At 41.0% G+C, this 15,943-nt stretch overlaps 1 protein-coding gene across 1 annotated transcript in view; it reads left to right on the forward strand.

Moving 5' to 3' along the window:
• The first annotated feature begins 12,252 nt into the window (after nucleotides 1–12,252).
• ZSWIM5 (zinc finger SWIM-type containing 5) overlaps nucleotides 12,253–15,943 on the forward strand; it is a 256,500-nt gene continuing 252,809 nt past the window's right edge. The window contains exon 1 of the mRNA XM_022575556.3: nucleotides 12,253–12,999. Within this exon, the coding sequence (XP_022431264.1) occupies nucleotides 12,402–12,999 (598 nt within the window). The 5' untranslated portion in view covers nucleotides 12,253–12,401. The remainder of the gene's footprint in view (nucleotides 13,000–15,943) is intronic.

Consider the following 15,943-nt stretch of genomic DNA (forward strand, 5'->3'; position numbering starts at 1 on the left):
GTTGGGAGTGTTCCTTCCTCTGCAATGTTTTGGAAGAGTTTGAGAAGGATGGGTGTTAGCTCTTCTCTAAATGTTTGATAGAATTCACCTGTGAAGCCATCTGGTCCTGGACTTTGGTTTGTTGGAAGATTTTCTTTTTTTTTTTGCGGTACGCGGGCCCCTCACTGTTGTGGCCTCTCCCGTTGTGGAGCACAGGCTCTGGACGCGCAGGCTCAGTGGCCATGGCTCACAGGCCCAGCCGCTCTGCGGCATGTGGGATCTTCCAGGACCGGGGCACGAAGCCATGTCCCCTGCATCGGCAGGCGGACTCTCAACCACTGTGCCACCAGGGAAGCCCTGTTGGAAGATTTTAAATCACAGTTTCAATTTCAATACTTGTGACTGGTCTGTTCATATTTTCTTCTTCCTGGTTCAGTCTTGGAAAGTTATACCTTTCTAGGATTTGTCCATTTCTTCCAGGTTGTCCATTTTATTGGCATAGAGTTGCTTGTAGCAGTCCCTTATGATGTCTTGTATTTCTGCAGTGTCCATTGAAACTTCTCCTTTTTCAGTTTATTGATTTGAGTGCTGTCCCTCTTTTTCTTGATGAGTTTGGCTGAAGGTTTATCTTCTCAGAGAACCAGCTTTTAGTTTTATTGATCTTTGCTATTGATTTCTTTGTTTCTATTTCATTTATTTCTGCTCTGATCTTTATGATTTCTTTCCTTCTACTAACTTTGGGTTTTGTTTGTTCTTCTTTCTCTAGTTTCTTTAGGTGTAAGGTTAGATTGCTTTATTTGAGATTTTTCTTTTTTCTTGAGGTAGGATTGTATTGCTATAAACTTCCCTCTTAGAACTGATTTTGCTGCATCCCATAGGTTTTGGATCGTCGTGTTTTCATTGTCATTTGTTTCTAGGTATTTTTTTATTTCCTCTTTGATTTCTTCAGTGATCTCTTGGTTATTTAGTAACATATTGTTTAGCCTCCATGTGTTTGTGTTTTTTACAGTTTTTCCCCTGTAACATATTTCTAATCTCATAGTGTTGTGGTTGGAAAAGATGCTTGATACTATTTCAATTTTCTTAAATTTACTGAGGCTTGATTTGTGACCCAAGGTGTGATCTATACTAGAGAGTGTTCCATGTGCGCTTGAGAAGAAAGTGTAATCTGCTGTTTTGGGATGGAATGTCCTATAAATATCAATTAAATCTTTCTGGTCTATTGTGTCATTTAAAGCTTGTGTTTCCGTATTAATTTTCTGTCTGGATGATCTGTCCATTGGTGTAGGTGAGGTGTTAAAGTCCCCCACTATTACTGTGTTACTGTCAATTTCCTCTTTTATAGCTGTTAGCATTTGTCTTATGTATTGAGGTGCTTCTATGTTGGGTGCATATATATTTATAATTGTTGTACATCTTTTTGGATTGATCCCTTGATCATTATGTAGTGTCCTTCCTTGTCTCTTGTAACAGTCTTTATTTTAAAGTCTATTTTATCTGATATGAGTATTCTACTCCAGCTTTCTTTTGATTTCTGTTTGCATGGGGTATCTTTTCCTATCCCCTCACTTTCAGTCTGTATGTGTCCCTAGGTCTGAAGTGGGTCTCTTGTAGTCAGTATATATATGGGTCTTGTTTTTGTATCCATTCAGCGAGCCTGTGTCTTTTGGTTGGAGCATTTAGTCCATTGACATTTAAGGTAATTATCGATATGTATGTTCCTACTACCATTTTCTTAATTGTTTTGGGTTTGTTTTTGTATGTCCTTTTCTTCACTGTGTTTCCCATTTAGAGAAGTTCCTTTAGCATTTGTTGTAGAGCTGGTTTGGTGGTGCTGAATTCTCTTAGCTTTTTCTTGTCTGTAAAGCTTTTTATGTCTCTGTCGAATCTGAATGAGATCCTTGCTGGGTAGAATACTCTTGGTTGTAGGTTCTTCCCTTTTATCACTTTAAATATATTGTGCCACTCCTTTCTGGCTTGTAGAGTTTCTGCTGAAAAATCAGCTGTTAACCTTATGGGAGTTCTTTTGTATGTTGTCATTTTTCCCTTGTTGCATTTTTTTAAACATCTTTATTGGAGTATAATTGCTTTACAATGGTGTGTTAGTTTCTGCTGTTTAACAAAGTGAATCAGCTATTCATATATATATATCCCCATATCTCTTCCCTCTTGCGTCTCCCTCCCTCCCACCTTCTCTATTCCACCCTTCTAGGTGGACACAGAGCACCGAGCTGATCTCCCTGTGCTATGCCGCTGCTTCCCACTAGCTATCGATTTTATATTTAGTAGTGTATATATGTCCATGCCACTCTCTCACTTTGTCCCAGCTTACCCTACCCCCTCCCCGTATCCTCAAGTCCATTCTCTAGTAAGTCTGTGTCTTTATTACTGTCCGGCCCCTAGGTTCTTTTTTTTTTTTGACGTGTGAAAAAAAATTTATTAATATCAACACTAGGAAAGAAACAGCTTTGACAATTGTCTCTTTAAAACAGGGAAAGAGCTCCCAGTGACCAAACCTGGAACAGTTTGAACAACAAATAGTGTGGTTTTGGATTATAGAAGTTACCTTTTTGTAAGAGACACTTATATTTATACTTTGGGATATGAGAGGGTTTCTAAAGGAATAAGACACAACAGCACTAAACACAAGGGGAAATTTTTTTCTTTTTAAACACCTTTATTGGATATAATTGCTTTACAATGGTGTGTTAGTTTCTGATTTGTAACAAAGTGAATCAATTATACATATACATATGTCCCCGTATCTCTTCCCTCTTGCGTCTCCCTCCATCCCACCCTCCCTATCCCACTGCTCTAGGTGGTCACAAAGCACCGAGCTCATCTCTCTGTGCTATGCGGCTGCTTCCCACTATTTTACCTTTGGTAGTATATATATGTCCATGCCACTCTCTCACTTTGTCCCAGCTTATGCTTCCCCCTCCCCGAATCCTGAAGTCCATTCTCTAGTAGGTCTGTGTCTTTATTCCTGTCTTGCCCATAGTTTTCGCATGACCTTTTTTTTTTTAGATTCCATATATATGTGTTACTTTACGGTATTTGTTTTTCTCCTTCTGACTTACTTCACTCTGTATGCCAGACTCTAGGTCCATCCATCTCACTACAAATAACTCAATTTTGTTTCTTTTTATGGCTGGGTAATATTCCATTGTATATATATGTCACATCTTCTTTATCCATTAATCTGTCGATGGACACTTAGGTTGCTTCCATGTCCTGGCTATTGTAAACAGAGCTGCAATGAACATTGTGGTACATGACTCTTTTTGAATCATGCTTTTCTCAGGGTATATGCCCAGTAGTGGGATTGCTGGGTTGTATGGTAGTTCTAATTTTAGATTTTTAAGGAACCTCCATACTGTTCTCCATAGTGGTTGTATCAGTTTACATTCCCACCAACAGTGCAAGAGGGTTCCCTTTACTCCACACCCTTTCCAGCATTTATTGTTTGTAGATTTTTTGATGATGGCCATTCTGACCGGTGTGAGGTGATACCTCATTGTAGTTTTGATTTGCATTTCTCTAATGATTAGTGACGTTGAGCATCCTTTCATGTGTTTGTTGGCAATCTGTATATCTTCTTTGAAGAAATGTCTATTTAGATCTTCTGCCCATTTATGGATTGGGTTGCTTGTTTTTTGGATATTGAGCTGCATGAGCTGTCTATATATTTTGGAGATTAACCCTTTGTCAGTTGCTTCATTTGCAAATATTTTCTCCCATTCTGAGGGCTGTCTTTTCATCTTGTTTATGGTTTCCTTTGCTGTGCAAAAGCTTTGAAGTTTCATTAGGTCCCATTTGTTTATTTTTGTTTTTATTTCCATTTCTCTAGGAGGTGGGTCAAAAAGGATCTTGCTGTGATGTATGTCATAGAGTGTTCTGTCTATGTTTTCCTCTAAGAGTTTTATAGTGTCTGACCTTACATTTAGGTCTTTAATCCATTTTGAGTTTATTTTTGTGTATGGTGTTAGGGAGTGTTCTAATTTCATACTTTTACATGTAGCTGTCCAGTTTTCCCAGCCCCACTTATTGAAGAGGCTGTCTTTTCTCCATTGTATATTCTTGCCTCCTTTATCAAAAATAAGGTGACCATATGCGTGTGGGTTTATCTCTGGGCTTTCTATCCTGTTCCTTTGATCTATATTTCTGTTTTTGTGCCAGTACCATACTATCTTGATTACTGTAGCTTTGTAGTATAGTGTGAAGTCAGGGAGCCTGATTCCTCCAGCTCCATTTTTTTCCCTCAATAATGCTTTGGCTATTCGGGGTCTATTGTTTTTCCATACAAATTGTGAAATTTTTTGTTCTAGTTCTGTGAAAAATGCCTTTGGTAGTTTGATAGGGATTGCATTGAATCTGTAGATTGCTTTGAATAATATAGTCATTTTCACAATGTTGGTTCTTCCAAGAACATGGTATATCTCTACATCTGTTTGTATCATCATTAATTTCTTTCATCAGTGTCTTATAGTTTTCTGCATACAGGTGTTTTGTCTCCTTAGGTAGGCTTATTCATAGGTATTTTTTTGTTGTTGTTGCAATGGTAAATGGGAGTGTTTCCTTAGTTTCTATTTCAGATTTTTCATCATTAGTATATAGGAATGCAAGAGATTTCTGTGCATTAATTTTGTATCCTGCTACTTTACCAAATTCATTGATCAACTCTAGTAGATTTCTGGTAGCATCTTTGGGAATCTCTATGCATAGTATCATGTCATATGCATACAGTGACAGTTTTACTTCTTTTCCGATATGGATTCTTTTTATTTCTTTTTCTTCTCTGATTGCTGTGGCTAAAACTTCCAAAACTATGTTGAATAAGAGTGGTGAGAGTGGGCAACCTTTTCTTGCTCCTGATCTTAGTGGAAATGTTTTCAGTTTTTCACCATCTAGAATGTTGTTGGCTGTGGGTTTGTTATATATGGCTTGTATTATGTTGAGGTAAGTTCCCTCTATGCCTACTTCCTGGAGGGTTTTTTTTTAATGGGTGTTGAATTTTGTCAAAAGCTTTTTTTGCATCTATTGAGATGATCACATGGTTTTTCTCCTTCAGTTTGTTAATATGGTGTATCACGTTGATTGCTTTGCATATACTGAAGAGTTGCATTCCTGGGATAAACCCTGCTTGATTACGGTGTATGATCGTTTTAGTGTCCTGTTGGATTTTGTTTGCTAGTATTTTGTTGAGGATTTTTGCAGCTATGTTCATCAGTGATATTGGTTGTAGTTTTCTTTTTTTGTGACGTCTTTGTCTGGCTTTGGTATCAGTGTGACGGTGGCCTCATAGAATGAGTCTGGGAGTGTTCCTCCCTCTGCTATAGTTTAGAAGAGTTTGAGAAGGATAGGTGTTAGCTCTTCTCTAAATGTTTGATAGAATTTGCCTGTGAAGCCATCTGGTCCTGGGCTTTTGTTTGTTGGAAGATTTTTTTTTTTTTTTTTTTTTTTTTGCGGTATGCAGGCCTCTCAGGCCTCTCACTGTTGTGGCCTCTCCCGTTGCAGAGCACAGGCTCCAGACGCGCAGGTTTAGCGGCTGTGGCTCACAGGCCCAGCCGCTCTGCGGCATGTGGGATCTTCCTGGACAGGGGCACGAACCCGTGTCCCCTGCATCGGCAGGCGGACTCTCAACCACTGCGCCACCAGGGAAGCCCTGTTGGAAGATTTTTAATCACAGGTTCGATTTCAGTGCTTGTGATTGGTCTGTTTATATTTTCTATTTCTTCCTGGTTCAGTCTCAGGAGGTTGTGTGTTTCTAAGAATTTGTCCATTTCTTCCAGGTTGCCCACTTTATTGGCATATAGTTGCTTATAGTAATCTCTCATGATCCTTGTATTTCTGCAGTGTCGGTTGTTACTTCTCCTTTTTCACTTCTAATTCTATTGATCTGAGTCTTCTCCCTTATTTTCTTGATGAGTCTGGCTAGTGGTTTACCAATTTTGTTTATCTTCTCAAAGAACCAGCTTTTAGTTTTATTGATCTTTGCTATCGTTTCCTTCATTTCTTTTTCATTTATTTCTAATCTGATCTTTATGATTTCTTTCCTTCTGCTAACTTTAGGGGTTTTTTGTTCTTATTTATCTAATTGCTTTAGGTGTAAGTTTAGGTTGTTTATTTGAGATGTTTCTTGTTTCTTATGGTAGGATTGTATTGCTATGAACTTCCCTCTTAGAACTGCTTTTGCTGTATCCCATAGGATTTGGGTCTTCGTGTTTTCATTGTCATTTGTTTCTAAGTATTTTTTGATTTCCTCTTTGATTTCTTCAGTGATCTCTTGGTTATTTAGTAGTGTATTGTTTACCCTCCATGTGTTTTTATTTTTTACAGGTTTTTTCCTGTAATTGATATCTAGTCTCATAGTGTTGTGGTCGGAAAAGATACTTGATACGATTTCCAGTCTCTTAAATTTACCGAGGCTTGATTTGTGTACCCAAGATATGTTCTATCTGGAGAATGATCCATGGGCACTTGAGAAGAAAGTGTATTCTGTTGTTTTTGGATGGGGTGTCCTGTAAGTATCCATTAAGTCCATCTTGTTTAAAATATCATTTAAAGTCTATGTTTCGTTATTTATTTTCATTTTGGATGATCTATCCATTGGTGAAAGTGGAGTGTTAAAGTCCTCTACTATGATTGTGTTACTGTCAATTTCCCCTTTTATGGCTGTTAGCATTTGCCTTAAGTATTGAGGTGCTCCTATGTTGGGTGCATAAATACTTACAATTTTTATATCTTCTTCTTGGATTGATCCTTTGATCATTATATAGTGTCCTTCTTTGTCTCTTGTAATAGTCTTTATTTTAAAGTCTATTTTGTCTGATATGAGAATTGCTACTCCAGCTTTCTTTTGATTTCCATTTGCATGGAATATCTTTTTCCATCCCCTCACTTTCAGTCTGTATGTGTCCCTAGGTCTGAAGTGGGTCTCTTGTAGTCAGTATATATATGGGTCTTGTTTTTGTATCCATTCAGCCAGTCTATGTCTTTTGGTTGGAGCAATTAATCCATTTACATTTAAGGTAGTTATCAATATGTGTGTTCCTATTACCATATTCTTAATTGTTTTGGTTTTGTTATTGTAGGCCTTTTCCTTCTTTTGTGTTTCCTGCCTAGAGACGTTACTTTAGGATTTGTTTTAAAGCTGGTTTGGTGGTGGTGAATCCTCTTAGCTTTTACTTGTCTGTAAAGGTTTTAATTTCTCCATTGAAATTGAATGTGATCTTTGCTGGGTAGAGGAATCTTTTTTGTAGGTTTTTCTCTTTCATCACTTTAAATATGTCCTGCCACTCCCTTCTGGCTTGCAGAGTTTCTGCTGAACGATCAGCTGTTAATCTTATGGGGATTCCCTGGTATATTGTTTGTTGTTTTTCCCTTGCTGCTTTTAATATTTTTTATTTGTATTTAATTTTTGATAGTTTGATTAATATGTGTCTTGGTGTGTTTCTCCTTGGATTTTTCCAGTATGGGACTCTCTGTGCTTCCTGGACTTGATTGACTATTTCATTTCCCATATTAAGGAAGTTTACAACTATAATCTCTGCGAATATTTTCTCAGACCCTTTATTTTCTCTTTGTCTTCTGGGACCTATATAATTTGAATGTTTCTGCATTTCATGTTGTCGCAGAGGTCTCTGAGACTGTCCTCAATTCTTTTCATTCTTTTTTCTTTATTTTGCTCTGCAGTAGTTATTTCCATTATCTTATCTTCCAGGTCACTTACCCATTCTTCTGCCTCAGTTATTCTGCTATTGATTCCCTCTAGAGAATTTTTAATTTCATTTATTGTGTTGTTCATCATTGTTTGTTTGCTCTTTATTTCTTCTAGGTCCTTGTTAAACATTTCTTGTATTTTCTCCATTCTATTTCCAAGATTTTGGATCATGTTTACTATCATTACTCTGAATTCCTTTTCAGGTAGACTGCCTATTTCCTCTTCATTTGTTTGGACTGGTGGGTTTTTACCTTGCTGCTTCAGCTGCTGTGTATTTCTCTGTCTTCTCATTTCGCCTGACTTACTGTGTTTGGGGTCTCCATTTCTCAGGCTGCAGGTTCGTAGTTCCCGTTGTTTTTGGCGTCTGCCCCCAGTGGCTCTGGTTGGTTCAGTGGGTTGTGTAGGTTTCCTGGTGGAGGGGACTGGTGCTTGTGTTCTGGTGGTTGAGGCTGGATTTTGTCTTTCTGGTGGGCCAGACGGCATCCAGTGGTGTGTTTTGAAATGTCTGTGAACTTATAATGATTTTAGGCAGCCTCTCTTCTAATGGGTGGGGTTGTGTTCCTGTGTGCTGGTTGTTTGGCATAAGGTGTCCAGCAGTGTAGCTTGCTGGTCATTGAGTGGAGCTGGGTCTTAGCATTGAGATGGAGATCTCTGAGAGAGCTTTTGCCGTTTGATATTACATGGGGCAGTGAGGTCTCTGGTGGACCAATGTCCTGAACTCGGCTCTCCCACCTCAGAGGCTCAGACGTGACACCTAGTTGGAGCACCAAGACTCTGTCAGTCACCTGGCTCTGAAGAAGAGGGAGAAAAACAATAAATAAATAGATAAAATAAACTTATTAAAATAAAAAATTTCAAAAAATTATTTTAAAAAAGTAATAAAAAAGAAAGTAAGAAAGAGCAACCAAACCAAAAAACAAATCCACCAATGGTAACAAGTGCTAAAAACTATACGAAAAAAACCCAAAGAAACAAAAAAAACCCACAGACAAACGGAAGCCTAGGAGAAAGGGTAAAAGCAAAGTTTTACAGACAAAATCATACAAAGAATCATACACATACACACTCACAAAAGGAGAAAAAGGAAAAAAATATATATATTAACAAAAGAAGGAAGAGAGGAATCAAATCAATAAACAAATCTACCAGTGATAATAAGCTTTAAATACTAAACTAAGATAAACATACAACCAGAAACAAATTAGATGCAGAAAGCAAACCCCAAGTGTACAGTAGATCCCAAAGTCCAACGACTCAATTTTGGAATGATTTGCTGTCTATTCAGGTATTCCACAGATGCAGGGTACATCAGTTTGATTGTAGAGATTTAATCCACTGCTCCTGAGGCTGCATGGAGAGATTTCCCTTTCTCTTGTTTGTTAGCACAGCTCCTGGTGTTCAGATTTGGGTTTGGCCCCACCTCTGCGTGGAGGTTGCCTGAGGGCATCTTTTGGGAAATCTGAGGTCTTCTGCCAGCGTTCAGTAGGTGTTCTGTAGGAACTGTTCCACATGTAGATTTTTTTTTTTTTTTTTTTTTGCGGTACGTGGCCTCTCACTGTTGTGGCTTCTCCCGTTGCAGAGCACAGGCTCTGGATGCGCAGGCTCAGTGGCCATGGCTCACGGACCCAGCCGCTCCACAGCATGTGGGATCTTCCTGGACTGGGGCATGAACCTGCGTCCCCTGCATTGGCAGGCGGACTCTCAACCACTGTGCCACCAGGGAAGCCCTGTAGATGTATTTTTGATGTATTTGTGGGGAGGAAGTTGATCTCCACGTCTTACTCCTCTGCCATCTTGAAGCTATTCTCTCTTTTTTTAAAAATAAATATATTTATTTTTATTTATTTATTTTTGGCTCTTTTGGGTCTTTGTTGCTGCGTGCGGGCTCTCTCTAGCTGTGGCGAGCTGGGGCCGCTCTTCATTGCAGTGCATGGGCCTTTCGTTGCGGTGGCTGCTCTTGTTGCAGAGCACAGGCTCTAGGCACTCAGGCTTCAGTAGTTGTGGCACATGGGCTCAGTAGTTGTGGCTTGCGGGCTCCAGAGTGCAGGCTCAGGAGTTGTGGTGCACAGGCTTAGCTGCTCCACTGCATGTGGGATCTTTCCAGACGAGGGCTCGAATCTGTGTCCCCTGCATTGGCAGGGGGATTCTTAACCACTGCACCACCAGGGAAGCCCAAATGTGATATAGTCTTAAGGTGGAATATTTTACAGCACTTAAAGGAATTAGATCTCTGTGTGTTAGTATGCACAGGAAAAAGAAAGTTAGCAATGTGATGGTAGGCAGCTGTAATAACATTTAATTAAATGAAATATACACAAAACAATGTTACATATGTACACACACATAATTTACAAATGGACTCCAAACTCAGGTTGTACTTGCTCCCAGTGATGCTATATGGAGGTGGTTAAAGTGGACTTCTGATATATTAAGTAATAATTATTAATTCTGAGTGGTGAGTATATGGGCATAGATTGTGCTATTCTTTGTGCTTTTCTATAAAGTTTAATGTCTTCCAAATAAGGAAAAATCACCTAGTTAAATCAAACTTGTAAGAATCAAACTTGACTCTTAGTAAATATATTTAGTAACATTTCTTCATATATCCCAACCTCTATTAACTATATTTTCCAGCAGTTGAGTAAATCAGAGTAATGTATTCATTGATTCAGAAAGCAAATGTTTTTTTTTGGCGGTACGCGGGCCTCTCACTGTTGTGGCCTCTCCCGTTGCGGAGCACAGGCTCCGGACACGCAGGCTCAGCGGCCATGGCTCACGGGCCCAGCCACTCCGCGGCATGTGGGATCTTCCCGGACCGGGGCACGAACCCTGTCCCCTGAATTGGCAGGCGGAGTCTCAACCACTGCGCCACCAGGGAAGCCCAGCAAATGTTTTTTGAGCATCTTCCATGTGCATGCAGTATGGTGAGTGTTGGGACAGGCCTTTATATAGAAATATTTTCTGCCCTTACGTAGCTCATAATCTGATCAGAGAGAAAGGCATTAAAGGGATACTCATGCCACAGATAAACTCTGATAAGTTCTAGGAAAGAAAAGATTGGGTGCCATGAAAGTCTATAATTGTGGTACCAGATTTAAGGGGCAGTAGGGATTATGCTACTTCACAATAATCCATTTAGATATTTACAGATATAAATCAATTAACAGATGTAAACATATTTATTATCTACTACACTGAATAAGCACTAGATTTGAATTACTTCTAATAAATTATACGTATAGACATTATTACTAGCTCACTTTTACAAATGACTTGAGTCATGATTAGCATCACACAAGTAGCAGGGGTGATTTACACCCAATTCTGACTCTACTGCCTATGCTCTTTAATTCTGAGATTACAGCAGAAGCAAACTACTTTGGCCCATGTCCATCTCCAGTAATTTACTCCCTTATCCTTATTTTATACTACACTCTAGAACTCTTTCATTTTGAAGGGAGAACGCAACTGAAGGAACTCTCAAGACAGTTGTTGGAATATTTTAACGTTTTAGAGATTAGTTTGTCAGCAAATCTGAAATAATAAATTTTCCTGACTGAGCAACATACCGTTGCTTACAACTCAGTTTTGTTTATTGAGGAGTTAGTGGTGAAGTTGCTGTATGTCAAGCAGAGGATAAATTATCGAGAAGAAAATAGACATGATCTTTGCTTTCATAGTGTTTACAGTCAGTTGGGCAGTCAGACATTACACAAATATATAAAAATATGTGTGCAACTTGTTATAATTAACATGAAGGTGTAGAAAGACTGAGCCAAGTGAGGAAAACATAAAAGACCTAATTTAGACTGGAGGCAGGGGATCAGAGAACTCCACCAGAAATCACACAGAAAAGTTTTTTTTCCCCCCTAGGATGCAAGGTGTTAAAACCCTTTAATATCCACGGAGGCTGCAGCCGCCGTGGCGGTGAGATCTTGGCGCCCCATTGTCCAGTCGGGGGCTGGTGCGACTTTGCCCGGCTCCGGAGGGGACCGCCGACTTTATTCTACATTGCTGTGGTGTGAGGAGAGTTTTCATCACTGGAACTTCCCGGTTTTTTCCTAGTGTCTTCCTAGCGTCTTTCTGCCAGATCTTTCGCTCCGCTGTGACAGTCGCGCGTCTGGTCAATCTACAGAGGACCCCGATTTTGAGTTTTCTCTCTTCCTCCGCTCCGCAAGCCTAGCACTTCACAGCGGCTCCTCGCGTGGCTCGCGCCCGGCCGTTGCACTTGGCCTCACAGTCCACTCCTCTCCCTCCAGGCGGCAGGTGGGTTGGAGGTGAGCGAGCTGGCGAGGGTCCGGCGCTCCTCGCCCTTGGCTGGCCTCTAGGTTGAGGTCGGCCCAGGGCGAGCGCTCGGTGCGCGTTCTGGGCCGTCTGCGCCTGGCGCGCGCCGCCGGCCCGCGCTCGCTCCCGTCCCTCCTCGCGCTCGTGGCGGCCCGGACGGCGCGCGCCGCCTCTCTCTCTTCCTCAGTCCGCCCCCGTCGGCCCTCGCGGAGCGCGCACCGGACCGGCCTAGGCTCCACACTCAGGCCGGCAGGCTCGCGGGTTTGCTCGCCCCGCCCTCCCCCCCCCCCGGCGCCGCAGCTGGGCGCTTGCGCGGGGCGCGTGGCCGTGGCCAGGGTCTCCGCAGCAGCCGGTGCAGCCGCCGCTGCTGCCGCTGCCGCTGCCGCCGCCTCAGTCAATCAGTCAGTCCCCAGCAATGGCGGAAGGAGGTGAGCGAGAGGAGCTGCTCTCGCCACCGCCGGTCTCTCCGGCCAAGCGCCTGTGCTCGTGGCCCAGTCCACAGGCTCACCACCCTCGCGGTTCGCCCGGGGCGGCCGGCGGCGGGGTGGGGGGCGTCGGCGGCAGCTGCCTGCCCCTGGGGGCCCGCCCCCACCTGCAGCCCGAGTCCTTGCTGGACTGTGCCGCCAAGACGGTTGCGGAAAAGTGGGCGTACGAGCGGGTGGAGGAGCGCTTCGAGCGGATCCCGGAGCCCGTGCAGCGCCGCATCGTCTACTGGTCCTTTCCGCGGAATGAGCGGGAGATCTGCATGTACTCCAGCTTCCAGTACCGCGGCGGCCCTGGCGCCGGCTCGGCTGGTGGCGCCGCGGGGGCTTCGCCGGCCGAGGAGGGGCCGCCGCCACCCCCCGGGGCCGCCGCTCCGGCCGGCTCCGCCCCCGGGACCGGCGCGGCGGGGGCGTCCCCGGGACTGGGCTCAGGGGCAGGAGCCGCCGGTGGCGGTGGTGGCGAGGGGCTACCGTTCCGCCGGGGCATCCGTCTGCTGGACAGCGGCTCCGTGGAGAATGTGCTGCAAGTCGGTAGGTGCTCGCTTGACTCCTCTCGGGTCCCCGGCTTCCTCTTCCGCAGGTGCCTTCTCTTTGCACAAGCCCAGGGCCAAGACCCCGGCTTTCTGCCCAACTCCTGTTCTCCGGTGAAAGGACAAACTAGTCACATAAAAAACTTTTCTTAACATTTCGTTCAGGTCCACTGCTGCTCTTTCCTCCACCAGCCCAGTGCCCGCTTTTCTTTTTGTTTGAAGAGCGAATAGATCTCTTTTTTACTCTTCGTTCTACACCCCAGGCCAAGGCAAGAAGGATGGGGAGGTATGGCTTTCTGGATGTAATAATTTCTGAAATGCGTTTTTCTAATTTAAGTTTAGAGAGGAGAGAATTGTTAGTGAATCTGGAGCAAGCGGTCTTGCAGGGAATGTTTGAGGGACAGGCTGTCAATCTAGTCTTCGCAGATTGAAGCTGGGTATAATTAACTTTAAAAATGGAAAAAATCAACAAAATACTGTGCATTTCAGACAATTTTAATTACCTGCTTTAATATTTCCCCCCCTGGACCAGTGATACTTGGGAATCTAGGCTGTGGACTTAACAATAACCGAAGATGGAAATGTGACAGCTTCTCTTTTCCACACTCCCACCCAAGGAAAAAAAAAGGCACAATCTGGAGTGGGGGTGGGGTCTATCTTCCTTGTCAGACTGGGGTAAATCAAAAGCTGGTCACATTGGGTTTTTCAAATGCTTCTCATTTAACAAGTCTTCATATTTGCTTTTGTTTTATCTTTTTGTTTGTGGGAAAATGAAAAGGATTTCTTTCTCTTGTACTCCTCCAGAGCTTCTAGTCAGTTTGTTCATCTTATTAAATATACAAATACAGTAGTCCTGATTTGTGGAATGGTTAGGAAGAAAGGGAAAAAAATGACATTGTTTAACATTGACTTGCTATGTGGGAAATTAAAACACTGATTTTTTTTTCTATTTGGACTGTTATAGCATTTTGGAAGTGCATCTTATCTTTATGCATTTTATTGTACAGTATATGCTCATATTTATTGAAAAAATATTGATTTTTGAAAGGAGTTGGAGAGAGGTTGTTTTTAGAATTAAACAAGCACAGGAACACACATACACAGGAACCCTAGACATCTAGCTGTCTTCTCCCCAGGTAAAACTGACATATTTGAAATTTTCTTTTCATTTTAAGAGTAGTACATTGTGGTGTTTCATATAAGGTAGTCTACTTCTGATTATTGAGAGTCACTGAACCCTGTGTTTCTTTTTAAAACAACATATACCACAATTTGTTTTGCAAATGTGAAGTGTAAATTTATCTGAATTTATCCTGTGTCAGAATATAGTGACAGTAAGTTGAGAAAGTTTTGTTTATTTGAGGCTAGTCCTTTGTGTGTTTGTGTGTATTTTTGAAATAATTAATTGAATAATCAGATAATTAAGGTGTACAGCTTTAATACTGAAAACATGAAAATGAATATAGGCATTTCTTTATTCATTTGTAGACCTTATTCTTTGTATGAGTTTCTATCAGTTAACTTTTAAGATTCTTGTTTAAAATATTTTGAATTGAAAAGTGTCAATTTAAGTGGTCATTTTATAGTAAGAAATATTGGGTTTGAAAGAATTTTCAAACTTTGGGAAGGCAGATGAGAGAGAGGAAGAGGTTTAAAGAGGTATATATTTTGAAAGTGACTATAATGTCAAGTTACAAATGAAATCAGATTTTGTGGGTGATCCAGGTCATGTTTAAATCAGATATTTTTCTTTTATAATAAGATAGTTGGCATGCTTATTAGGGTGATGAGCTCTTGTATGATAGTTTTTGGGACTGGAGAAAGGACATATATAAGCATATTTTCTGACTCTTACTTTGGATTTCATAGATGAAGGTAGGAGAATGAATTAATCACTTTTAAGTAATGCTATTTGAGAACCATGAGCTGTGTAATCTTTATTTTTCTGACTTTAATTTATGCTAGTAAGTGTGGAAGAGAAGGATATTCCATTCTCTATCATTCTGAGTTCTGTATCTTGGCATGAACCATCTTTTAATATGTAAAGTCAGAGACCCATCCCTCATCTGTTAAACCTAAAATGTGAGTATGTGACTTAATCTAGATGATAGGTTTTATAAAAGTATTGCCAAGAGATGAGTGAAAAAGTGATTTGTATGTAGCAAGATGGTAATCATGTTCTTCACTTTATAACTTCACTTCAAACTCAATATAATTACTCAGTGGTATTAATAAAAATTCTACATATTTCCTTACTGTGTCCAAGCCATAGTTGTAACCTCAGAATTGGGAAGTTACTAAAGGCTGATACTTTAGGAAGGAAGGGATGTTAGGGTATTTCTATAACAACATCTTTTAAAGAAAAGATTCATAAGGGTATTTAAATAAGGAAAACAAGAATACCTTAAAATAAATAAATAAATTTAAAAATAAAGAGAACAGCACAACACAAAATTTGAAGGAAAAAAAATTAGACAACAACAAAAACTTGTACAAAGTGTAGGTATATTAAATTCGGTAACTTCTGATTACTTTCCACATGGAATCTGGTAATAGGGAGTCATGGCCTGGTTGAAAAGCAAATGCTCTGTAGAAAACATCAGATTTGGTATCAGAACTAAAACTTTCCCAGCTTGATGTAAGCAAATGGGAGGACTAGGTTGTTATGCTCAAAGGATACATTTCTTTTCCATGACAGTACTGAATCAGAAGTATTGTTCCTTTTAAAAGGGGAAAATTGTAAATTAGTGTTTTCATGGACGCCTGTAAGTTTGAAGCTCTGTGAATAGACTTTTCTGATCTCTCAGGATTATGAGGGTAATAGAGTTCAGGTGTTTTAAGCATCTGCATTTTTAACCTGTTTAAGAGGCCCATGGAAATAGTGGTAGTATAAACCTTGGGAAAATACTCACTCAGGAATCTGCAGATGTGATAAGAATGGTACA

Source organism: Delphinapterus leucas, chromosome 1 (genome assembly GCF_059928025.1).
Source record: "Delphinapterus leucas isolate spDelLeu-1000000601 "Yukka" chromosome 1, BTC_Dleu_Yukka2, whole genome shotgun sequence".
In the NCBI taxonomy this organism is placed as follows: Eukaryota; Metazoa; Chordata; class Mammalia; order Artiodactyla; family Monodontidae; genus Delphinapterus; species Delphinapterus leucas.